The sequence below is a fragment of the Macrobrachium rosenbergii genome, chromosome 37 (genome assembly GCF_040412425.1).
Source record: "Macrobrachium rosenbergii isolate ZJJX-2024 chromosome 37, ASM4041242v1, whole genome shotgun sequence".
NCBI lineage: Eukaryota > Metazoa > Arthropoda > Malacostraca > Decapoda > Palaemonidae > Macrobrachium > Macrobrachium rosenbergii.
In genome coordinates, this window is record NC_089777.1 from 22,722,030 (window position 1) to 22,748,234 (window position 26,205).

Consider the following 26,205-nt stretch of genomic DNA (forward strand, 5'->3'; position numbering starts at 1 on the left):
AGTTAATCAAATACTGTACCCTGATTTTTACTTTGTTTTTCGTGGCTTTTGAGCTGAATTTGAAAACTTAGTTCTGTGAGCAGCCGTGAATAGCGTCAAAATTACCTTTCACTGCTTTGTAGTTAACTTCTTAGATGTGAAAATAAAGGTGTTTTTTTTGTAGGTTCTAATGTAGACAGAGGAATTATATACGGTACAGGAAGTATATCCATCCCAGTTGGGAGAATTATATTTCATATGGTGATCAAGTACCTGCATAGGATTATTTTAATCACTGTAGAATAGTATCATGACAATAATTTTTATTTATCCATGTCCAAAAATAGTGAACAGTTGTAATAGGTTGTTTGTTGTTCCTCGACCGTTGTAGACCAAGGATTATGACTGCTCTTATAGCTGATGACATTTTTTTTTTTTTTGTGATATCACATTGATCTGAACATTTAACAAAGTACACTAACTGCTTATTTTTGTAACATCAGTTTAATGATGAATTTTACTTTGTTGTTGCTTTGTTGATTGATTTCTTCAAAATTCTTGCACTTTCTCGTGTAAAATGGGTACATTCTCTTTGTACTTGTGCAGGATGTGGTTTTTCCTCTGAAATGGTTAAAAAAAAAAAATCATTATATAATCTTAGCCAATCTTATGAGACTGTCCTGTAACTAACACCGCAATCAGACTGCTTCTAACAAAAGACATACTAGATTGATAAGTATACTTAATTGCAATCTGTAATTTTTTGGTGGTTTGGGTACCTTGCATGTACAGTACGTTGCTTTTTAACTTTTTTTGCATGATCTTGTAAGTGCCAAGTAAACTGAAACACTACCAGATGTGCTTATTATTATTATTATTATTATTATTATTATTATTATTATTATTATTATTATTATTATTATTATTATTATTATTATTATTATTATTAAAGTGCAGCTTAAATTGACGAATGAGTCACATTTGTAGACTTTGTTAGGGTTGGCTTAAGTGATTTTGTTCTTAAATGAGGGATAAACTTTGGGACAAGACGCTGATAAAGAAGTTGGACAGTTATGATATTCACTGACTTTGATGGAGGAAAAGAAAAGAACCAAATCCATGAGACTCACCGAGTAAGAACCTTCCAAAAGACTCAGCCACTGAGTAAGAACCTTCCAAAAGACTCAGCCACTGAGTAAGAACCTTCCAAAAGACTCAGCCACTGAGTAAGAACCTTCCAAATGATTCAGCCACTAAGTTTCTTCCAAAAGACTCAGCCATTAAGTAAGAACCTTCCAAAAGACTCAGCCACTGAGTAAGAACCTTCCAAAAGACTCAGCCACTGAGTTAGAATCTTCCAAATGATTCAGCCACTGAGTAAGAACCTTCCAAAAGACTCAGCCACTGAGTAAGAACCTTCCAAAAGACTCAGCCACTGAGTAAGAACCTTCCAAAAGACTCAGCCATTAAGTAAGAACCTTCCAAAAGACTCAGCCACTGAGTAAGAATCTCCCAAAAGACTCAGCCACTGAGTAAGAATCTTTCAAAAGACTCAGCCACTGAGTAAGAATCTTCCAAAAGACTCAGCCACTGAGAAAGAACCTTCCAAAAGACTCAGCCACTGAGAAAGAACCTTCCAAAAGACTCAGCCATTGAGAAAGAACCTTCCAAAAGACTCAGCCACTGAGTAAGAATCTTCCAAAAGACTCAGCCACTGTCACCCACTTGTCTATAACTAACATATGCAAAGTGATGTTAATAGGTCAGTGATGACAGTGAATCCTCTTTAAATGTAAAGCTGATGTTGTTATGACAGGGAAGTTTTTCATGTCAACTTTTGACTGCTGCAATTAAGCCATATACAGCACTGTATTTGGCATTATAATCTTGAACAGAGCTAGAGAAGTCAAGCATGTAATTACAGCGTTTAAAATTATGCTTTGCTAGCTTATTTTTTTCATTCTACTGCAGTGATAGTTATGTTTTCCCAGAATTTCATTGAAATTAAAGACTCCAGTATCCATAAAAAAATGGCCGTTCTTAAAAAGTAATAGGAGAAGTTTGTCTTCAGTTCAGTAGAATAAACATCTTTAAACAAATACAGTTCAGATCTATATTTCAAAAGCTTATAATTATGGTTCATCTTTGGGAAAAACACAAGAGATCCATTTTTATTTTGAGTTAATGGGAGATGCCCAGTTCGAAAATTGAAGTTCAGGGCCAAATACTAAATTTCCTTGCCCTTTTCTTATATTAATGAGTTTTGGAGAATAATGGCATTATAGTTTTAGAGGAAACTTATGCTATGAGACAAGGAACACTTAAGAGCAGTTGAATGCACAGAGGACTCTTGGTAATTAGAGACTAATGATGGAATGTCAATTAGAAAAGCAGTAAAAAAAAATAATGGAAACTTACTTGCTGAATACAAATTACAGCTAAGAATGAAGGTTTATTTTTCAATCCCATTTCAGTATCTGTGTTCGTATTGAGATCTCTCTTGATATACATAGGCTAGGTTATCATTTTCAAAGTTATGTCATTAATATAAGTCATCTGTTTTACTAAATATGTGGCGTAATATGTAGAGGCAGGTGATGAAGAATCATAGAAAATTAAAATTAATTATTATGGAAATTAAAAACTACTTTTAAATATTAATTAAAAAACATTAGACCAGAACATTGAGAATCTAAAAATGACTTGTCTGTTCAAACATTGAAAAATTCAAACATAGGAGGTTTTTTTCACAATGAATTTCAAACAAACAAGATTGTTTTTTTACAATGAGGATTGAAATTTTAATGATCATACTTTTACGATGAAAATTTTAAAGTAATGAACTCAGTGTTTATGCTCAAATCACAGGCCATAAATCCCAATAGGAAACCCACACTCCCTGTTTCAGTATTTACTTGCACTACCCTCAACGACTCAGACTTGTACATACCACTGACTGATTTATTTAACTGAACACACCCACCTTAGTGTTCCCTTACCTCTTGTGAATCATTTTCGGTCCGTTTTTCCTCACCAAGTGGCTTTTTCTGTTTCCTTTCCTTCAGTTTACCTTCGATGGTGAAGATACAAGTGACTTGAGATTCAAGCACATAACCGAGATGACGATCCTCACAGTTCAGCTCATAGTGGAATTCTCCAAGCAACTTCCAGGCTTCGACACTCTGCAGCGCGAAGATCAGATAACTCTCCTTAAGGTATAATGGGACACCTGCGGAAAATGGTGCTACTTACAGCAATAGACTAATTGGTTTTTTGAATTCTTGGGAGATTTCTGGGTTGCAGAGGTATGGCCCTCAGGCACTTGAGTAGGTAGGCCACCAAGGGGCCCTCAGGCTTGAGAAGGTAAGCCAACCAGGGGGCCCCTCAGGCATTTGAGGAGGTAGGCCAACAAGGACCCAGAAGTCTCCATTCCAGAGAACCTGTGGAGCGTTGAGAAGCCGTTGTAAGCAAAGCAAAAGAAAGTCTTCAACCTGTGATGGTGTGACAAAGATTCAGTTTTCATAAGACCATGTCAGTTATAATTGTTTTCAAGATGGCTACCCAGAACCAGTAAGGCACAATATTTAACATGATCCCAAGAACTGTCGCAGCCATCCCCAACCGAAGACTTTCTTTTGGATCCTTAAGTTATAAGGAGCAGGTATGATATTCTGTGTATGTCAGTGGCTCTTTGGCTCCTTCTAGGGCAATGATTTAAACGAAGACGACTCGGAAGCGAAGTTCACTCACATCACTGACATGACGATCCTCACAGTGCAGCTGATCGTAGAATTCTCCAAACATCTGCCTGGGTTTGACACACTGCTCAGGGAGGATCAAATAACGCTTCTAAAGGTAGTTTAAACTGTAATTTAGGATAGATGCAGTATACAGACGGAAGGTAGGTGGAGAGTTTCACAGTAAAATGCAAGTAGCAGAAAGGTTATTACACATTTCATTCATTGGATGTCGTAGTATGTGTATGTATGGGTTAGGGGTGTTCAAAGAAAATGGGTCAGGGGGTGCTCAAAGAAAATGGGTTAGGGGGTGTTCAAAGAAAATGAGTTAGAGATGTCCAAAGAAAATGGGTTAGGGGTGTCCAAAGAAAATGGGTTAGGGATGTTCAAAGAAAATGTGTAAAAGCTACACAAGCCAATGATACAACACTGTATCATTGTAGAGAATAGTTATTGCTGAAAAGGGTAAGTATGATATACAGGACCGTACAGTAAACAGCAATGTGCTAACGTTTTCAGGGTTTTAATTGTCAGGTTCATATTAATTTAGTTTTGCTTTTATTGTTTGTGATTATCAGTTTTGAATTTGTTACATAGAATAATGATTTTTACAGGGCATCAACAATGAATTTTACTGAAAAATTAGACTGAAGTGTCATTGATGGCATATTGATAGATAAGTGTCTGATATTATTCTTATTCTTATTATTATTATTATTATTATTAAAACCAGTTACATGAGAAGGGATGCTTTCATATAACTAGATTGAAGCAGTCATTTTAAAATATACTGCAAAAGGAGAACAGGAAAAATTTTGAGAAGTTGAACAATTGGTCCATTGCAAAGAATCTTTAATACTACTGACAGTGTGATCATTGAGCATCATGTATGAAGTACCTCCATTCAAGGGGATTCGAGTGCTGTAACATCAATGAAAGGCTTTAGCAGAAGTGTTTCAGTGAACAATTTAATGAGGAAAACTCCTCTTGAATTACAGAAACCACTGACTTTTATAACAAAATAGAACACCAGTAGCCTAGAATTTAACAAAGGGCCATCCAAATTAGTCTTTTAGGCCCTGGACAAAGAAGTGTATTGGGGGTGTTACCCACACACGCACACACACTGGAATCAAATGTAAACAGTCAGTAATATTAAACCAGTATAGATACTGTACCTTCAGCGCAAGTTTTGGAAAAGAATCAACAAAAAGAACCCCACTAAATCTAGAGTTAATCAACAAAAACTTTTGAATTTTATGAAAGTATGTCAATAGGGCACCAAGAATAATATTATAGAGTCCACAACTTCATCAGGTTCCATATATCTGACAACTTAAAGTTGTATTCACTGAGTTACTTGTGTAATAGTCCAAAATTAGTAAAGATTCTATAAAACTGAAGTGTAAGAAATGCAGAAATGTAATGAAATTTGTTTTTTAATTAATGTTAACTGGGCAAGCAGAAAAGACTTGACATAAACATAGAGTAGTCTCTAGGCAACAATTCAGAGGAATGTAGAGTACTCCTAAATATTACCACTGGCTACAAAGTGACTAGTATCAAATGGAAATGTGTTGATATCAACTTGAGCGCCACAGATCATCAGCAGTTGAGACTTACTGAAGTAATGGAGGAAAATAAAAACTAGAAATTGAGAACATTTTCAAAACTCCAAAAGCTTGGAAGCTTAATGGCTTAAATCTGAAAAAGCTTAAGGATATTAAAGCTTCAAGCCTGGACTGGGTTTAGTTTGTCATTGCCCTAGGCTTTAAATTTTCTGGAGAGTCCTTGTCTAACCCTAGTTTACATATCCTGATGTCCATTTTTAGACCTTTAAACTAAATTTAAACTAAGTCATGTAATTTTCCTCTTGTATTTAGGATTACACAGTACCTTTCATGTTTGTACAGTATATACAAAATTCATTTCATAACTGGCCCTCCAACTTATCAGATATTTCAGGGGTCTGACTTGATAAGTGATAAGTCTAGGTAAAATAGACCCTGCAGAATAGCTTAAACTTGGGCATTTTTAAGATATTCCACAGCTGTAAGTAACTTCACATAGCTTTGGGCTTAGATTAAACATTCAGGTTAGAGATTTATCCAAAAATGGACCTCATCTAAGCAAAGCAGCATAGCAAACAGTCCTTATCATAATTTAGCTGTTGGGTAAAAAAAATCTGATAAGTTGCTGTGGTGCTATATTGCCATCCGTAGTATTAGGGTATTTCTGTCATTGTCACTGAAAGTAGCATTTGTTTCCGTGATTAATTTCAGTTTTCTAAAGTAGCATCATTCCTTTGCAGGCATGTTCATCCGAAGTGATGATGCTGAGAGCAGCAAGGCGCTACGACGCCAGCACAGACTCCATAGTGTTCGGTAACAACTACCCCTACACACTGGATTCCTACGAATCCGCTGGTCTGGGAGAATCGGCCGGAGCCATTTTCCAGTTCTGCCGGAATTTGTGTAAAATGAAGGTGGACAATGCAGAGTATGCATTACTGGCTGCAATTGCTATATTCTCTGGTAGGTCAAAGTTGTCCAGTTCCTGTGGTCAGTGCAGAGTTGTTGAATAAAGTAAGGTGTTACAGCTAAGTTATACTCAAGCCTGTTGGAGACAGTACTGTCAGTTACTGGTACTGAAATGTTACTGTTGATGGAATAACACTCAGTTGTATTTTCATTTACTGGTATTGAAATAACGTTCAGTAACGAAAATGTTTGTGTTGTTATTAAATGTATTAAATGCAGACAAGAAATAGTAAAGATAGATGATTTAGAGTGCTTTTTATGATTAAAATTTCCAGTTTGATGTATTTTGCAAGAGTTTGGTCCAGATCCATGCAAGATAGCACCATGTGTTCTTGATAGTACCATGTTTTCACTAGACCATTTTTCCTAGTAAAAGATCATTCTCATAAGATGGTACCACTTTTTCATGATAGTACTATGTTTTCACTAGACCATTTCATGATAGTACCACTTTTTCATGTTTTCACTAGACCATTTCTCCTTATAAGATAGTACCACGTTTTCATGATAGTACTATGTTTTCACTAGACCATTCTCCTTATAAGATATTACCACTTTTTCATGATAGTACTATGTTTCCACTAGACCATTCTCCTTATAAGATGGTACCACTTTTTCATGATAGTACTATGTTTCCACTAGACCATTTCTCCTTGTAAGATAGTACCACGAGACCACTTCTCACGAAACCACTTCTCTCGGCAGAGCGTCCATCGTTAAAAGAGCCGCATAAAGTGGAGAAGCTGCAGGAGATCTACCTGGAGGCTCTCAAGGCACACGTGGAAAACCGCCGGACCCCGAGGTCCTCGGTGGTGTTCGCGAAGCTCCTGAACATCCTGACCGACCTGAGAACCCTCGGTAACCTCAACTCCGAGATGTGCTTCTCCCTGACACTCAAGAACAAGAAGCTGCCGCCCTTCTTGGCCGAGATATGGGATATTCACAGTTGCGACCAATACTGAACAGATGACGTGCCCGCCGCCGCCGCCTCCCAGGTGCCATGAAGGCGAGGAAGGAAGGTTGTGATGACGTCATCGACTTGGGTGGTGGCCGGTGTGTGCCTACAATATGTACCTGCAGGCTGTGAGTGAAACAAACTGATGCTGATGAGGCTGTCAGACAAAGAGCAGTTTCATATTTGCTGCACTTTCAGCCGTCTGATGATGATATGATGATGATGATGATGATGATGATGATGATGATGCGTATATGTTAGGCCTCTCTCTCTTTTTTTTTTTGTAACGTGTGACAGTGCCGTGTGTGCATCCTCCCGCCACCAGTGCGATGTCAGATTCATACCAATGCGCTACAGTGTATGACAAAAAAAAAAAAAAAAGGATTGGGCAGCTATATCAGTGTAGCCTTAGTTAAACAGTGTCGAAGTTGTGTTTCTGATTCATCTTAATGTTGTTGTGTAGCTGCCTGTCGGACGGTTCAGTGAACCCGGACATCATATAGGTCTAGGGAAGAACACACTGATGGTTAAAGCTACATTGCCCTGTTGCCTACGACGACGAGAGCGCAAAAAAAAAAAGCCACTTCATTGGCAGGCAACGAACTCCACGTGCCTTGCTTGACGGTCAAAAGCTTCTGATGTATTTCCTACAATATTCTCACGGTGCTCCTGAGGGACTGAGGAAGTTTTAAAAAAAATATTAAAAAAAAATAAAGTGAAACTTTAAGGAACAGTGCGATGTCTTCTGATAAATATTTTTATATGACTCCCGTACTTGTTATTTAATGAGCTGGTATGCCGTCCTTAAAAATAGTGAACTATTAAATAAAAAAAATGTATGTTACTTATCATTGTGTAAATATCACTGCTCTTGAAAGCATAATTATTATTATTACCAATATCCTTGCCCTTATACATTGAAAGGTTGTGTATACTGTACATCAGTTATTTAGCTGTCCTGTATAATGTTAGACGATTATGTGATGGTATAGTCAAGAATGTGAATGGGGGCGGGAATGTGGCCCCGGAGAAATGTGCAATGTAGTGGAATTTTTTTTTTTCTGGGAAGAGATGGAATTTGTTGTAAATGCTGAACATAGAACATCTATGAGACCTTAGGAAGATTAATATTTTCAATGTTAAATACGAAACTTTTTTTTTCTCAAACCTTTATTTTTGCAAGTTTTCATCTTCAGAATATCTCTGAAATGACAAGCATATAAGAGCAAGTGTACTGTGTATACATATGTATGCTTTATACATATATACATTTTTTAAATATATACCAGCCTAATCAATTCAAAATTCAAAGGTACACTTCGACATCTGAGGATTATTTATACCCTAGGGGAGATTAACTTCACAAACCTCAACTTCCATATCAATAGATTACAAGCAAGGCTTGAGGCATGTGACTTACATGCAGTATGTTGAGTAAAATCCTGACGACAGAGCCCCTGTGAAAACCTGCCAGTCATATCTGTCCTTTTAGGCTTAATTGCTCTAAAATATATACGTAATCATATAGGAATACAATTAAATGTAATATGTATAATGCATACTATGTACACAGTATTTGAAATATATTCTGCCATTTTGCTCTGCAAGTATAGTGCTGTACTTTCAGTGTGCAATGTTCTGTGATGTTGCTCTGGAAACATAGTGTTGTACTGTCAGTGTACAATGTTCAGTGGTGTTGCTCTACAAAGTGCTGTACTTTCATTGCACAATGTTCAGTGATGTTCCTCTGTCAACATAGTGCTGTACTTTCGTTGTACAATGTTCTGTGATGTTGCTCTGCAAGTACAGTGCTGTATCCTTGGTATGCAATATTAGGCCTCTTGATTAAAACTTATGATGGGGGAAATATCCCATTTATAACAGTCATATCCCCCATATTTCTATTGGCAATATAACATTCACTAATTTTATGAATTTTGTCAAGAGCCAGATCAGCACTCAGAGTAGAACAGGTCACCTGAGGTTCGTTCACATCCCCAGATCTCAACCTGTAGCCTGCCTGCTGGCAGGGCCTCAGAGGTCATCCTTTCCAGACAGGGTGTCGAAAGTTGTTGGTCAAGACCATTTTGCGAAAATGTCCAGTGCAAGTTTTCTGGTGTTTCTCGTTTACAGATCGCAAAAACAACTTCACAAAATCAAAACAACTACTTATTAGATCTTCTGTGTGAGGCATTTACAACTTGTTATCAGTTAAGAGAAGTATCAGTTTCCACGTCCAGGACAATTTACCAATTAGAGTATTTAAAAAAAATTGTACCCTTGCTAGATTTGGATGCCGAACCAAACCCTATCCCCCTGAAATGCACCTTTTAAGCCCTCTGTAATTGAAGAGATTAAGACAAAAGAGTCATGCTGGTTAAAAAGTCCATTAGATTACTACAACAGGCTCTATCCTCCTAAAAACCCCCAATTATCCTGAATCTCCTTTGAATCCTTACCTTCCCGACCTACTGACCAAACCTTAATGAGTTAAATGACATTGAAATGAATTTTTAAAAGTAAAAAAACCTTGATTTTGTGTTACGTTTCAGATGCAGTAGGAATTTTTAAATTTACCTGAAAAGTACAACCGATACTTTAGATTAAGATGCAAAAAAAAACAAGTTCTTAATATAAGAGAAATGAGTTGGGTGCTGAAACCATTCAAAAAAATTTGTCCAGGGTGCTATTAAAATGTTTCCAGAAGGGCTCAGGAACTCTGCCTACAATATTTAACTTGATGAGGTGTTGCTTCCTGTAAGAGAGAGATGAGAAACATAAAAAAAAAGAAAGAAAGAAAGAAGAGAAAGTGCGACATATTTCCCCCCCATCCGGGTTTCCTGAATGGCGCGCGTGTGTGTCCTACTTCTGTCGTTCCTGCAGGTCTGACAATTTCTCATCGTGTCAAATATTAATTTAGGAGCATAGGTTGTCCTCTTACACTATTTAATGCTTCAGATTTAGGGATACACGATCATGTGGTCAATCCAGTCCGAGATTCTGAAAGTCTGAGTCTGAAATCTGAAAGTCCGGGAGTCTTGGAGAAAAGACTCGGGACGTTCGTTTCTCGGCGATAACTTCGCAGTCCCTGAAACTGGTGAATTACCTCTCTCTCTCTCTCTCTCTCTCTCTCTCTCTCTCTCTCTCTCTCTCTCTCTCTCTCTCTCTCTCTCTTAGTGTTGTGTAAGCCTCCCCATGATACCTAGTTCACGTCTTGAACAGGTGATGTTGTGTATATCTGTGGTTCTAAAACATCCCATAACAGGATCCTTGTTCAGACTGAAAATTTATATACGAATATATATGTATATATATATTCTATTTGAATCCAGTGCATTATCTCATGTTATGTTTGTCCAGATTACTGATTGTTTGCTATACAGTTTCAATGTTTTAATATTCTCTGTAAAGCAGGTTTTTTTTTTTGGTAGGGAAAAAAAAAGCCTTTTTTTTTTAAAAAAGGAATACTGTACGTTGAATGACAAACATGTATTTTGCGCAAGTGTATAAGATGTTCTTAGAGTGAAAGTGTGTAAGTACAGACAAAAGATTTCACCGTCATCATAGCGTTAAGGTCATCTTCCATAGCTCCTAGCTTTTTTTTTCCTCATCTTCACATCTTCATTTTTTTTTTTTTTTTTGGTAGACACGTTCAGCACATAGGAGGGTGTTCAGTCAACATGTGACGAGTCGGTCAAGGATTGTCGAGGCTGAGACAAGAGAAAAAAAATAATATACAGTATATATATATATATATAGGTCTTTCTGAAATAGCATTCGCAATCAAAATGGTTCTGATTTCCAGTAAGTCACAGATCTTGAGTGCAGCTCTCTAAATGTTTTCCAGGGGTTTTGTTTCAGAAATTATGGCCTCTTGATTTTATGGGGTACGCAGAAAGTGGGCTTACGAATCGTTTTGTTACTTCCCCTCTTATTTCAAGCCTTCAGAGTTCCTTTGTTGGTGCGAGCTAAAGAGTTCTAAGATGTCGAGGATGTTGTAAGCATACAATTAAGTATTGCTGCATTTACAGAATCTTCCAATACACGAGCGACACTTTGAAAATATTCAATCAGCAGAACACGATATAGGCCACTGTGATGATTCATGTACATACTGTGGAATATACCCGGGGTCGGATCAATATTAGCAGCGGACATTTCAAAATACGTCATACCTTGAATGCACAATTTTATTTGCACAATTATTATCATACTTTAGACGGATGATCCAGCGTTGATGGCCTTATATTGTGTATGTGTTTATCATCTATGCAAAATTTGACATTCTGAAGCTGTTCATTACTTGCCGGGTATTTGTTGCGAGTTTTCTCATGATTTGCAAAGAGATTCAGCGCAGACGCTAAGTTTCAGAACGGCGCAGCTTAGGTTAATCGAATCAGTGGTGGTGGTAACTCGCCATCATCATCAAACCCCTCCCTCCCCCCGCCCCCCCTCCAAAAAAATCTGCAAGTGCATTAATTAAATATAATACAAATTCTATTTTTATACACATTGGGGTTCCTACTGACGATGCACCGTCTCAGTCCTCCGAAGCCTCGACCAACCCGCCGCCGTTCTCGATCGTCCTGTGGCCGGAAGGGCCGCCTGGAGAATTGCAAGCGCAGTACAGTACAGTAATTGCATTCATTTCACTGAAAGAGACTTATAGCTGTGTTTCCTCGTGCGTATGGAATGTATCATCTTAATCATATTTTATTTTGTGAGAACAGTCTTATGATAATGTGATCAGATAGCGTTAGTGTTCAATCACCTTGTTGCAAGGCCATAAGAGGTATGTCTTGACTGTCTTCTGACTGGTTGATTTCTATAGCCAATAAGCCAATTAGATGTGTCAGTTATACGTCCATACTCCTCCTCCATCAACCATTGTGAATTTTTTTTAAATAAGCAACTCATCATTAATTTTGAAATGAAAGTTTTTATATTCAACTTGAAAAAATAAAATTATCTTGTTTTTGTCAGGCTTTCATTCGTCCTCCTTGTGTGGTGGTCCCCGTCAGCTGATGTTGGAAAACCACAAAGTAACCTCTTTCATTCCTTTTACTGTACCTCCTTTCATATTCTCTTTCTTCCATCTTACTGTCCACCCTCTCCTAACAATTGATTCGCAGTGCAACTGCATGAGGTTTTCCTCCTGTTACACCTTTCAAATTTTTTCACTGTGTCAGTTTCCGTTTCAGCTCTGAATGGCCTGAGTTGCCCCAACGCTTGGTATGTATGCCTAAAATCTATAAACCAATCAATCAAAACCACAAAATGAATCTTGCACAATTCAAGAATAATTCCTCGGTTCAAAATGCATCTGGTACAGCCAGCACCAAGAAGAACAAGGAAGTATTACTACAGAAAGCATTACATCTCTTGTGCAGCAACTTCTAACACAGCGCAAGCGTCAGCTGATTTTTCTCCAAGGATAGTGCGAAACAGCAGTCTGGATTACCACTATTTTTTACCTAAGTGAAGAAAGGAATCTCTTATCAAGAGGAACCAAAGACGTGGAAGATTGTCTTTCTGGGTATCCTGCAAAACACAAAATTTGGAGTTGGACTTCCCAGTGGTACCTTCCCAGTGGTTCTTAACCTTTTTCAATGTATGTACCCCTTTCAAATCAGCAGTCAGTTCTCGCACGCCATGAATTGCTGCAGCAAAATTAATAATAATAATAATTATTATAATTATTATAATATTATTAGTTATTTTATTTTATTTTTGCAGAAAAAGATAACATTTTTATATAAAAATATATTTTGCTTAATTATTCATTATTAGTTATTTTTTATTTTATTTTTCCCCATCAAGATTAACTCTTCAACCAGAACTCTGAAAGAAAAATCAACGATAAAACCCCATTCTTAAAGTATAAAAATAGCCACTGGAGTAAGTTTTGTTCTCAGCAGTCATGGATAACCACAGCTCTTAAGAAGCAGGTTTTTGTTATTAATCAGCTCATTACTGAAAACTGCTTTCACTTGAAAACAGTCGTGGACAACTTTGCCATGCATAGTCTCAATACTGAAATGATCAGCTATGAAAAACCCCTAGGACCACATTCAGGTGGAGACTGCACAAAAGATCTGCCTTGTAAATGACCACATTCAGATGGAGACTGCAGAAGACCTGCATTGTAAGAACCACATTCAGGTGGAGACTTCCTTTTAAATGACTACATTCAGATGGAGACTGTAGAAAAGAAGACCTACCTTGTAATGACTACATTCAGAGTAGAAAGAGTCCTTGTAAATGGCCATCAAGATTAAAGAAGATCTGTTCAAATGAGAGACTGTAGAAAAGATCTGAAAGGCCACATTCAGGTGGAGAATCTAGAAAAGATCAGCGCCCCTTCCTTTCAACAAACCCCAGTTGTCTAGTGTTGGCAAAAGTGGGACTCTAGAAAAGAAGACCTGCCTTGTAAATGGCACATTCAGGTGGAGACTCTAGAAAGAAGACCTGAGCCACTGGAGACTGCAGAAAAAGTTTGTTCTCCTGCCTTGTAAATGCAGTTCAGGTGGACGACTGCACAGTTCTGCCTTATAAATGGCCACATTCAGGTGGAGACTGCAGGTTTTCAGGTTAAAAAGAGGGTCTGCCTTATAAATGGCCAGCTTCATTACTGAAAACTGCCTTTGGCCACATTCAAAAGAAAAGAAGACCTGCTTGTAAATGGCCACATTCAGGTGGAGACTGCAGAAAAGACTCTTTGGCCACATTCAGGTGGAGACTGCAGTCTGCAAAAATATTGGTGGAGACTGCAGAAAAGAGGGTCTGCCTTATAAATGGCCACATTCAGGTGGAGACTGCAGAAAAGAGGGTCTGCCTTATAAATGGCCACATTCAGGTGGAGACTCTAGAAAAGAAGACCTGCCTTGTAAATGGCCACATTCAGGTGGAGACTGCAGAAAAGAGGGTCTGCCTTATAAATGGCCACATTCAGGTGGAGACTGTAGAAAAGAAGATAAATGGCCACATTCAGGTGGAGACTGCAGAAAAAGAGGGTCTGTATAAATGACATTCAGGTGGAGACTGCAGAAAAGAGGGTCTGCCTTATAAATGGCCACATTCAGGTGGAGACTCTAGAAAAGAAGACCTGCCTTGTAAATGACCACATTCAGGTGGAGACTGTAGAAAAGAAGATCTGCCTTGTAAATGACCACATTCAGGTGGAGACTGTAGAGAAGATCTCCTGCCTTGTAAATGGCCACATTCAGGTGGAGACTGCAGAAAAGAGGGTCTGCCTTATAAATGGCCACATTCAGGTGGAGACTGCAGAAAAGAGGGTCTGCCTTATAAATGGCCACATTCAGGTGGAGACTGAAAAAGATCCTTATAAATGGCCACATTCAGGTGGAGACTCTTGCCTTGTAAATGGCCACATTCAGGTGGAGACTCTAGAAAAGAAGACCTGCCTTGTAAATGACCACATTCAGTTGGACACTCATAGAAAATATTCAAAAACCTGAAAAGATCTGCTTGTAAATTGCCATCTTGGTGGACTGACAAAAAAAAACTGAGGCAAAGAAGGTGAAGTTCAGAGCTAAAAATTGTGGTTGATGTCAGCAAGTTCAAATAACCAAAAACACTCCAACCTGACAGGAGGTCCTGCCGCAAGCTAGGATGTAAAATGATTAACAGCTGAGGAAAAGGCGAGTGTTGCAGCAGCCAAAAAAGAGAAGCTTCTACGGAAATGAAAGAGATAAAAGGCAGATAAGCAAGGAGGTAGGAATTATAACCAGGACTGACTTGAACAGAAGAGGAGTAAATAGATTGCCCACTAAAGTAAAAGACACTCACTGACAGCAAGGGAAAGGTACCTAAGAACCAAACATAAACGTGATCAGAAGACAAACCTCTTCTCCACCTACAGAAGGACCTTTGGGCAACAGAGAAGATTTATCGAACTGGCGAAGGACGCTTGAAGCAAAAATCGAAACCTAAGAATAATTTACGTGTTCAAGGATGCAGCTGGTAACTCCCCAAAGAGACCAGTCGGCTGTAAATAGTGACGCCACATATACCTCTAAGAACTGCGGAACATTAAAGATGACTGGCTGATTTATGAAATTTAGGCTGTCAAACCAAGCACTGTGACACTTTAGCCATTCAGCTCTTAATAAAGTGAAAAGTGGGAGTTTGAGTGGTTGGACAGCAAGAGGAAGAGATCAAGAAAGCAGAGATGAAGAAAAAGGATCTAAAGTTGGGACTGGGAAAAACAACCCATAGTACTAAGTAGTGACAGTAAGAGAGGTTGGACAGCAAGATTGTAGAAAAGAAGCCGAAATGGAAGTAAAATGAAAGGCTAAAAGGTGGGTGCAACTGGGGCCCGAAGGATCGTTGTAGACACCCTTTAGCAATGCGTACAGTGCCCCACGTGAGGTGCACTGACGGCACTATTCCCCTAGGAGAATACTACTGCTGCATAGGGGTATGAGTTTCCAAGAAGTATCTGCATTTTCAGTTGTCTTGATATAAGTAGGCTACTTAGTAGAGAAAGGCCAGATGATGGACCTGTGAGATACAAGAGTTTTCTGTACAGCCGCTACAGCGTATAATCAAGGCCGCCGAAAATAGATCTGTCTTTCGGTGGACTCGGTATAATGCTGTATGATCCGCGGCCCATGAAACTTTAACCACGGCCCGGTGGTGGCCTATCCTATATCGTTGCCAGGAGCACGGTCATGACTAACTTTAACCTTAAAAAAATAAAAACTACAGAGGCTAGAGGGTTGCAATTTTGTATGTTTGATGATTCGAGGGTGGATGATCAACATACCAATTGGCAGCCCTCTAGCCTCAGTAGTTTTTAAGATCTGAGGGCCGACAGAATAATGTGCCGACGGACAGACAAAGCCGGCATAATAGTTTTCTTTAACAGAAAACTAAAAAAGTGCCAAAATTGAAAAATTGGCCATACGGAGCACTTACATTTGGAAAAGGGGGAAGTATTGTCAAAATGAAACTCCAGATGATGAAGCTCACGGAATGGATACCTCAAATAGGAGAACTAAGGAGAATAGAACCACTTACATTTTAGTTTCATGAAATGTCAAGATCCTGAGGATGGAATGTACACTGTAAGACAGCCCCAAGAGAACAGAGAAGAAGAATTCTTGCCTTTGATGGATCTGCGCCTTCGGAAAAGACACGCCGTAGAGTTCCGAGGCAAGTGGTGTGTACTGGCACCTGAGAAAAATGCAAGCGCCTGAGGGAGAAACAATTGACGATCGAAATTCTAAAGACCCAAAAATTCAGTCAAAAGTCTGTGACATTACCGGGTTGTTTCACACCAGGAATCAACGCTGAGCCCATTTTTGCCTGTGACAGTGATTGATACTCTTAGCAGGATTACAAGACTGGAGCTCTTTTATGTAGATGATTCGGTCATAATTACAGACACTAAGAAGACCTACAAAAAGGAATGCAGGTAAGACAAAAAGGCAGGACTCAAGAGAAATGAAAATAAAACTGAAACGAATGGTAGGCTGAAGAAAATCAGGTATAACAACTACAGAGAAAGCCAGTTTAGAATACTTACGGAAAGGGTTAAAAGACCAGATGGTACAAAAGCAGATACTATCAGAGAGAAGGAACGCTGTTGTTGAAGAAAGAGAGATATTCAATGGTCTGGCGAGTGACAAGCCAATGAATTAACATAAGCACAGCCACACAAGCCCCGTCTCTTTTTACTGTGAGACATTAAAGGCATTCAGAGAGAAAAGGGAAAGTTTGTTGCACGGGACAGGAGAAGAAGATCCTGGAGTGGACCAAGACATCTAGAATATAATAGTAAGGGTTAACGGAGAAGAAAGAAGGAAATTGCTTAAAGATTGTATTGTAATATGCAAAAGAAGGTAGACTTGAATAGGTTGGGTATGTCACAAAATGAGAAGAATGTGCCCCAATTCACCTGGTATGGAAAGAGATTCTGTAAAAGGCAGGGGATTAAAAGAGAGGATATAGAGTTGGAAAAACTGATGGAGCAAGGAAGACACATTAGGAGCCTCTAGAGGTAATGTATCAGACGAGCTGACCCCATACAGTTACTGAAAAGACAGAACAGGAAATTTTGACTTGATAAGAGAACAGGTACTTTGATAATCCTTAATCAAAAAGAAATAAAATTAAAGATACCATCAAGTAAGTTCTAAGGAAAAACTAATGTTATTGAAAAGACAGAAAAGGAAATCTTGGCTAGATAAGAGAATAGGTACTCTGATAATCCTTAACCAAAAAGAGATAAAACTAAAGATACGATCAAGTAAGTTCTAAGGAAAAACTAATGAGGTTTTTTCAACAGCAAATTTGCCGAAGACCAACGAGAAGAAGCACAATCCAAGCTGTTGGAGATGTAAATTAAATAATTTAGGTAGTAGGTTGGCCAAGGCACCAACCGCCCGTTGAGACACTACCACTAGAGATTTAGGATCCTGCCGGGACTGGCCAGACAGTCTGATGGTGGATTTTGTCTCTAGGCACGGCTTTTTTTCTTTTGCCCTCACTTACACAGAACATTCTGGCATATTCTCGACACATTCTCCTCTTTCCTCAGACATTTGACAAAACAGAATACGTCACAGATTTCACTTCATCACATTATTTTCATACCTCAGATATAAGGATGAGAAACCTTTTACATATTTCCTCCCGTACAGCTTCTATTTTAGCTGCAGATGAAAGAACCGTTGGCATATAAGAAACTATATTATCTCAATGCCTTCTGAGTCATGAGTGAAAGATAAGGAAATTAAAGTTTTTTTGCCACATTTTTTCCCTCACGCAAACATTACTGCAGAGGTGCTGATCCTCCACTAATTTTCTTTTATCCTGTTTTTTTTTTTACTCTGATTCGTCTTCACTGGGCTTCCCCAGCCGTTATCTGTAAAGCACTCCCATTGTCTTCTTTAATTTTCATCTCACATAAAGGGCTCCTCTCTTTTAAGCCTCTTTCATAATTTACCTCCACAAAATCTTCATTCTAGAGCAGATCTGACGCCTTCAATTTATCAGCTGTTCCTCTTATTCCTTAGTTACTTCTTTTGAATCTCAAACGTCAACAAAAACCAACTTTCCAGCTAATAATTCCATCTACCTTCTCTTTCGCCCTTACTCTTCTGCAATATCATCCATTTAAGTATTCACCAATTTTAGCATTTGGAATTATGAATCCAAGGGTCAGTCAGCTGGATTAGCTCTGCGTACCATTCACATCACTCCGTGTTCTTTGCCGTCTTCTGTATTCCCTAGTTAATTTGTAAAGCCTCTGTTAACAGGCTAGTTTGGTCAGCACTTCTCAAGAGAAGTAAATCAAGAAGTAAATCACCAGCCTTCCTCGCTCGGTAAAACTAGTAAAGACTTTAAAACAACAATAGTAACATTTAATTAATAACTTTATTCATTTGTTGATATATCACACAGAGGGCTACACTTTACATATCAAGTATTATAAGCAGAATACACCAAGAACTTGTGCCGACCTCCTCCACGTGACAGAAGTGAAAAATTGTAATGAAAATGGGTTAGGACAATGTCAGAATCAGTAAAAACACCACAACATTCTACGTCACAAGAGACATTTTCATTCATTCATTTTGGTGGGGGGGGAAGATTACAATAACTTGCTTACAACTACACACAGCGCATGATGAACAAAAAAAAAAAGTATTTTAAACCTCTTAGTTTCAAAAGTAAGTAGACACTACTTTAGGTTACACCAATTAAACCCTTCTACCAGACCCGGTGACCATCACCAAAAAAATTTACCCGTCATGAAGACATTGTTCAGAATGAGGTGTGAACATAAATGGATACAGAAAGTATACTTTGAAAAAGGAATTGAACTAATGAAGATAGTAGTGATTTATGTAAACTAAGGTTAATCAAGGGCGTGATTTCATACGGCCGGTGCTTCCCCTCGGTGCCATGACAGTTATCAACCTAACATATAGGAGTCGGGTCGTCCAGAAGGAGCTTTAGTACTAACGAGCCCGCCCTACGATATAATTGTGACCGCAACCGAGTTCGTTGCTACCTGGGTAGCAGCCCGTCCTAACCTGCGTCTGTAGCTGTTGAGGCTTCGTCACCGGGAGCCCAGCGTAGGCGAACCCAGCTGGAAAGTCGTAGTTCAAGTGCTTGTTGTAATAGTAGTAAGGGGAAGTGTATCCTCCCGTTAACGTGTTTGCCGTTCGGTGATACGGATGGTGCACCTGGAGCGAGGAAGATGTCAGAGCCTCAGAGGAAACTCTTCTAGGCGTAAGCTGAGTCTGCTGAACTGGAAGCTGTTGGCTCAAGGCTTGCTGCTGAGCTGCCAGCTGCCTCTGCAGCTCTTCCAGTTTCTGCTGCTGGACTCTCAGGGCTTCCCTCTGCTGTTCCAGCTGCGCCTGCTGTCGCTGGAACTCCTCTAGAGCCGAGGTGTCCTGAATCTGATTGTATTGCTGCGACTGTTGCGCCAGTTGCGGCTGGTGGCCTATTCCAGACCCACCGGTCAGTGGAGGAGGAATGTCGAATTCGCTCGTGCCCTCGAAGGCTCCCGTGAGAGCAGGGGCACCGTAGACCTTGGAGGCAGGGGTATCTGGACTGATCGGGAGGTCATTGCCCAAGACCCGGAAGCCGTTGTTGTCAGCTATGTAGGAACGGACGACCTGCAAAAGAGAAAAAAGAAGACAATATGCATTCATGTAGCTTCGTCGTTTGATGTCTCTTCTCTTTTCCTTTCTCATAAAGCCTCTGAAATATGTGTTTGCGTGTGTGTGTGTGCGTGAGTGTGTCCACGCATCTAAGCAAAGTTTTTTTTAATTTGTTTTAAATTTTGTTGCGTAAACGTGACGCAAAGAGACTTAATCAGTTTGACTGTTTAAAATACATGTCATGCAAATTGAACAAAATGCGGGTCCCAACGAGACCCCAGAGCCCACAAGAGTGACTAACATAATATTTCCCCTTCGAAACTCACCTGCTTCCCATTAGGATCGAAGTACCTGTAAGACCCGACCACAGAGCCATCTGGCCTTCGCACCTCCACCTTCGCAATGCCCGTGCCCGTATTGTACCCGTAGTGGGATTGCCCCTTGGAGCCTCCCACGGCGTATGCCCCTCGCTCCTCGGGCGCCGCGGCGTAGACAACACCTCCTGAGGACACCTGCCTCAGTTCCCCCGCGGCGTCAACCTGCCATCGGCCTAGGCAGGATATACACAGCGGTAACAGGACCTGAAAAGTGAATTTAGATCTGGTAGAGTCGATGTACTGAGACGTGGCATACCTATCCAAAACAAAATGGGTCCTGCGAGGGAATAAAGTGAGTTAGTAGACGTCTTTTCTTCATAAAAGACAAGCTTGAGTTAACAAGACATTAAATGGACTTGGCATTGCTGCCCAAAACGGTCCTGGTCGTTTCAGCCGTAAGTCACTTAGGCCATAACATCCAAAAACAACGTAAGACATTATGTTTATGGTATTTAACTTCATTATCTTATATTTTACGTGTACGTCCCCAAGGGGCTGGTACTAAACACGGCGCCCATTTTGCATGTAAACGTGCTTACGGCCGAAACGACCAGAACTCAAATGAAATGGGTCCTACGAGGAACGAAGCAAGTTAATCGACGTCTTTCCTTAAATAAAAGACAAACTTGACGTTGACAAGACATTAAATGGTTTAAGATCTACTGAAGGGGGAAGATTAACGGCTAAAGGAAACATTCATATAAATGAGACGCCACTATTGCTCTTAGTAATAAAGTTCCAGTGAGGTGACGCGATCTTTGAGAATTCAAGACTAGAAAACACGGTTTGTAGCCTTCAGACAACATCAAGCAAGTCCGGATTATCTGAAGTAAAGTAGACGTCAAGAATACTTTTCAAAAACGAAAGCCGTGGCAAGGAAAATTAATAAATCAATATGAATAACTATGTACTCTTCAACGCAGGAAAATTTATTGGTATTCTTTGAGTTCAGCCCATAGGCCTACTGTTACTGTACCTTGGTTCATTACTCATAATTTTCACCATAAAGCATTATTATCAATTGCTTTACAAGTCCACTGAATAGGTTAAGGAATAAACTGGAAAATGTCACAGGGGATTTGAGATGATTACGATAATATTATTGTCAATTATTATTATTAATTTGATGGGTAGGCCTGCGCAGAACAGAACTCCCCAATTGTCATGAAAGATAGAGCTATGAGGAATTCGGTGAAGCAACATGATTAAGGCAAACGAAAGAAGACTAAAAATCAGCTAGCAAATAAATCTACATATGAATACACGATAGTTGAAAAATAAGCCAAAAATAAGACAAAGAGGCCGTGCATTTTAGGGTAGGATGACTTGCCTTGAATCCAGCTGGAGATCCTAAACAGGACCTCATTTACTGCCATCATGGCAAAGTTCGTACCTGCGTGACAGATTTATTTTTCGCATATTTTGAAAAATAAATTGGTCAATATCTACAAAGTTTGCCAGAATACGTTCATGTAAAGCTACAGGAGAGGCACGTCTTCATTTCTTCAATATTTATGACGCTTCTTTGAGATGCAGAGAATTGCGAGGCCTGGTATAAGATGGAAACTTCTTCCGAATTCAGAAGGACATCAAGATCATATGCGTGCTTCTCTCTCTCTCTCTCTCTCTCTCTCTCTCTCTCTCTCTCTCTCTCTCTCTCATGAACCTTAACCTATCCTGAAACAGGTTTGGAATGTTCCCCTGCCATGAACTTGAACTTGAAGTTCATTCAAAGGTGGGCTCAGGTAATTATGGTGTGTCGCCTTAAAATTTTCGGCCTTGGATTGCAGTGCGTGAGAGAGAAAAAAGGCCTTATCTTGCTTTCAGATATTAATTAAAAATAAATTCATCACTTCCATAATCAAAATTATGTTATTTAGAATTAGAATGTAATTTATCCTGCTGAATCTAAAGAGATTTGGATACCCCGTTTAAAAAAAAAAGAAAAAAAAAAGAGATTCCTCAGGGCAAAAGCATAGATTACAACAATGACACAACACCCTCATCATCTTCTACGGCAGAGCCAGATGGAACCGAGAGCCTTCTCATGACCTAGAATGGGCCTATAGTCTTTACGCATTCGCGGCATAAGGACCATATCTCCCTCCAGATGAAAGCGGACGACTCGGATAAGTAATATTAGCGCTGGAATACCCAAAAATGCGTGGGCAAAGCCCTCGGCAGGGCGGTGGTCCATACCCAAGGCCGTAACCACTGTTTTGATTAGTCAAACCCTGCTCTCCACCTGCTACCATTTCTCCCTTGCACGTAACTCCCTTCCCAAATTATGCTTGCCCCCTCTATGCGTATTCACAGCTGAAATAGAGTTACTTAACGTACGACAAGAACCCCTGATCAGCTGATTTTGACAGTTCCATAGCAAACGTAATTCGCTGTTGACAAGGGCTCTCGATTCGCGGTGAACTGGATCGCCGGGAGGGCTCAGTCCCCGAAGGGCCTTATAAGGCTTCGTTCGACATTAGCAAACTTGGTCCTCCTCCCAATCTGTGCCTGATCCCTATACCAATGGGAGAGGGTTTGTTTACATCCTTGAGGGACCCCGTGACGTCACGACAGCGCTCGTGGAATATTGGTATTTTGAATGGATTTCCATCTGGGCGATTACTGAAAGCGCGCAGTTCACGGATGTAGGTCGGGTGAACTACAGTAATTACGGGTTTCTTTTTGTGGTGTGTAGTTGCCAAAAAAGGGGGTGGGCGTGGACGCAGGTCGCTGGCAACTAGGAAATTTCCAAGATTATATAATAAGATTATTTTTTCATAATGTTAGGATACTTATCCTGTACCTTCCCGTACAACAATATTTCATCTAGTGTTTAATTTATATAGATGGAATGGACTTTGAAATTTCTCTCTTAATGCGCAGTTCACAAAACAGAACATCATCAGGTCTATTACGACGATACACGGGTTCGCTGCATAGTGATTCGAGTTAAATGACTCCCACACACACACACAGACACAGACACACACCTACACCCACACCCACACACACACTCACACACACACATACATATATATACAGTATATATGTATATATATATTACATTGTTATTAATTAATTCAGGTCTAATCCTACGAACTTTTAATTGCAAGATCTTTCGAGATAACCAAATTTGCGTCTCAGCTTGAGGTTACTTAACCATGACCACTTTTTTTTCTTCAATATGCTGTCAGCCTTGTCATTCGAAATCAACAATCACTGTCCACCACAGTAGACAGGATGACAGAAATGACAGTAAATTTGACAGATAACGAGAGAAATAAAATCGGAATATAAACCGTAGAGTTTAGAGCTCTTGTATTATAAAGCTAAGAAACATCACTGAAACTTGCTGGAAGCTTTGCAATATAAAGCTAAGAAACATCACTGAAACTTGCTGGAAGCTTTGCAATATAAAGCTAAGAAACATCACTGAAACTTGCTGGAAGCTTTGTAACAGTCAGAGTATGTGACGACGCTATGCAATGGCGCCAGAATTCCGACAGAATGACAATGGCACAAATTCTAGCGGTCATTTTGACGAGGCAAAGGGATGGTTTAAATATTTCTTCTTGCATTTGTTTATAATTAATTTCCTTGAATGTCGTGTTTTTGTTTTTTGTATGATTATTGATTCGCTGGTTTGTTTATATGTGCATTTTATATTTTCATTGATATTTCTCTATAACGTTTCAGTGTGGTCTCTCTCTCTCTCTCTCTCTCTCTCTCTCTCTCTCTCTCTCTCTCTCTCTCTCTCTCTCTCAAGTAAGTGAAAGATTGCTAAGCAAGTTTTAGACATGTTTCCTGTTCACTCTAAATTATTGTAAATTTTGAGATAATAATAATAATAATAATAATAATAATAATAATAATAATAATAAACACACACACTCTCTCTCTCTCTCTCTCTCTCTCTCTCTCTCTCTCTCTCTCTCTCTCTCTCTCTCTCTCTCTCTCAAATAAGTGAAAGATTGCTAAGCAAGTTTAAGACATATTTTCTATTCACCCTAAATTATTGTAAATTTTTAAATAATAATAATAATAATAATAATAATAATAATAATAAAATTAGTAATAACAGTTTGGAATATAGATATTACAGTAAAGCAGATATCTGGCTGGTAAAACATTGAAATAAGACTAGTCAGTTCACGCTAGTCAATTCGGAATGAATTTCTACGAAAGTTAGTAATACCTATTTGACACAGGTATAACGACCTTTAACCAACGTGAATCAGATGTTAGAGGAATATTCGAGGAATATCGGATTTTGGGAGAAGCGGAAAACTATACTGACTGATTATAATAAGCTAATGGGCCCTTCTTTTGTCAGTCGCAAGCAAAATCCGGTGTATTGCTTGTAACAGTAAACAAAAAATAAAAAAAAACTCCCAAGCAGAATCTGGTGTATTCCCAATAAACAAAAATAAAAAAAATATGATACTTTCTCACGATAATTATCGACGATCATTGCTCGATATCAGACTATCTTCCAAACTAGATAAGAAAGGTTATGAACTTTGATGAAATTCAGGAGTTGATATACGAGGAATCAAGAGAATTTTCACGATAATTACCGCCAGTCATGCACGACATTGCTCATGAAACGTTACATCACGCCCTAGCAACGTGGATAAAAATTTATATATATATGTATATATATATATATATATATATATATGTGTGTGTGTGTGTGTGTGTGTATTCATATATAATTATACATATATATATGTATATATATTCATATATATATATATATATATATACATATATACACACACACACACACAACCACATCACGTGGCAGAAAATGCGTAAAATCAATATAACACCACAGGCATGAAAAAAAGCACATACAAGCACGCAGTTCACAGTAAAACATTAGCTATATAAAAAAAAAAACCACGATATCACAGATCTAAAATTAAAAAAACACACGCACAAACAATCACATCACCAAAACGTGAAAGTGAAACTCTGGAAAAACAAAAAAACCGAAATAGCCCCAAAATCTCGACGCGTAATCTAGAGAAGAAGAAGAAGTACTCACAAGGATGCGCATCGCTGCGTGGCTCGGAGGGGTCTGACCCAGTCCTGGGAGGAACGCGCTCTTATAAACACAACACCTACTCGGCGCAGTTAATAGGACCCTTTTTATAGATAGGATTCTCTTTTTATAGATGGGGACTCTCTTTTCTTTATAGATCGGTGGTTCTAAGCCTCTAGTAAGCCTCTTGGGACTCTTATTTTGAATTTTCTAATAGTTACATGTTAGTTATCTCTTGAGAGGAGAATTAAGGAATGCTGTTAAACAAATACTTCATAAAACGCAACTGGATGATCCTACGTGTGAAGTGCGTATTCGTACGTATATATACATATATATACATATATATACATATATATATATATATATATATATATATATATATATATATATATATATATTAACTTTATTACATACACAATTGTTCTGTGAATTAGTAGAATGACTAAAGGGACCATTCAAACTGGATGGTATCTAATGGTATATTTATTCATAAAAAGTTATAAGCTTTCTTGGACAAACAGTCCACATTATCAAGTACGTGATAATATGGACTGTTTGTCCAAGAAAGCTTGTAACTTTTTCTGAATAAATACTCCATTAGATACCATCCAGTTTGAATGAGGTCCTTTTAATAATTATATATATATATATATATATATATATATATATATATATATATATATATATATATATATATATATATATATATATATATATCAAGATGAAGAGAAATCTTAAGGGCAGCTTGTGGAAAAGTGGTCTTTTACTAACCTAGCGAAATGGTTGACCTCTAAGTTCATAGCAGCCCGCTGTCTAATGCACCGAATACAGCGGCGCTCTCAGTACAAAGAATTGTAAATTTAATCACGTAACTGTATAACTCACATACAGTTAATGAATGCATGTTAAATAAAAACATAAGTTGA

At 38.7% G+C, this 26,205-nt stretch overlaps 2 protein-coding genes across 9 annotated transcripts in view; one reads left to right on the forward strand and one right to left on the reverse strand.

The window, feature by feature from the left end:
• Positions 1 to 10,020, forward strand: part of EcR (Ecdysone receptor) — a 262,376-nt gene extending 252,356 nt beyond the window's left edge. For 4 of the 8 annotated variants that reach the window (XM_067081783.1, XM_067081775.1, XM_067081778.1 and 1 more), the window contains 3 exons: positions 3,045 to 3,194; positions 6,028 to 6,250; positions 6,962 to 10,020. In XM_067081783.1, the coding sequence (XP_066937884.1) occupies positions 3,045 to 3,194; positions 6,028 to 6,250; positions 6,962 to 7,218 (630 nt within the window). In that variant the 3' untranslated portion in view covers positions 7,219 to 10,020. Of the gene's footprint in view, positions 1 to 3,044; positions 3,195 to 3,684; positions 3,835 to 6,027; positions 6,251 to 6,961 lie in introns of all 8 variants that reach the window. The other 4 variants (XM_067081779.1, XM_067081777.1, XM_067081782.1 and 1 more) reach the window with 3 other exon arrangements.
• Positions 10,021 to 18,595: 8,575 nt separating this feature from the next.
• On the reverse strand, positions 18,596 to 25,342 carry LOC136825407 (uncharacterized). The gene is made up of 3 exons (XM_067081771.1): positions 25,280 to 25,342; positions 20,176 to 20,430; positions 18,596 to 19,864 (listed from the first exon to the last, which is right to left on the reverse strand). The coding sequence occupies exons 1-3, from the start codon at positions 25,289 to 25,291 to the stop codon at positions 19,202 to 19,204; spliced, it is 930 nt and encodes a 309-aa protein (XP_066937872.1). The 5' UTR covers positions 25,292 to 25,342; the 3' UTR covers positions 18,596 to 19,201.
• Between the last annotated feature and the right edge of the window lie 863 nt (positions 25,343 to 26,205).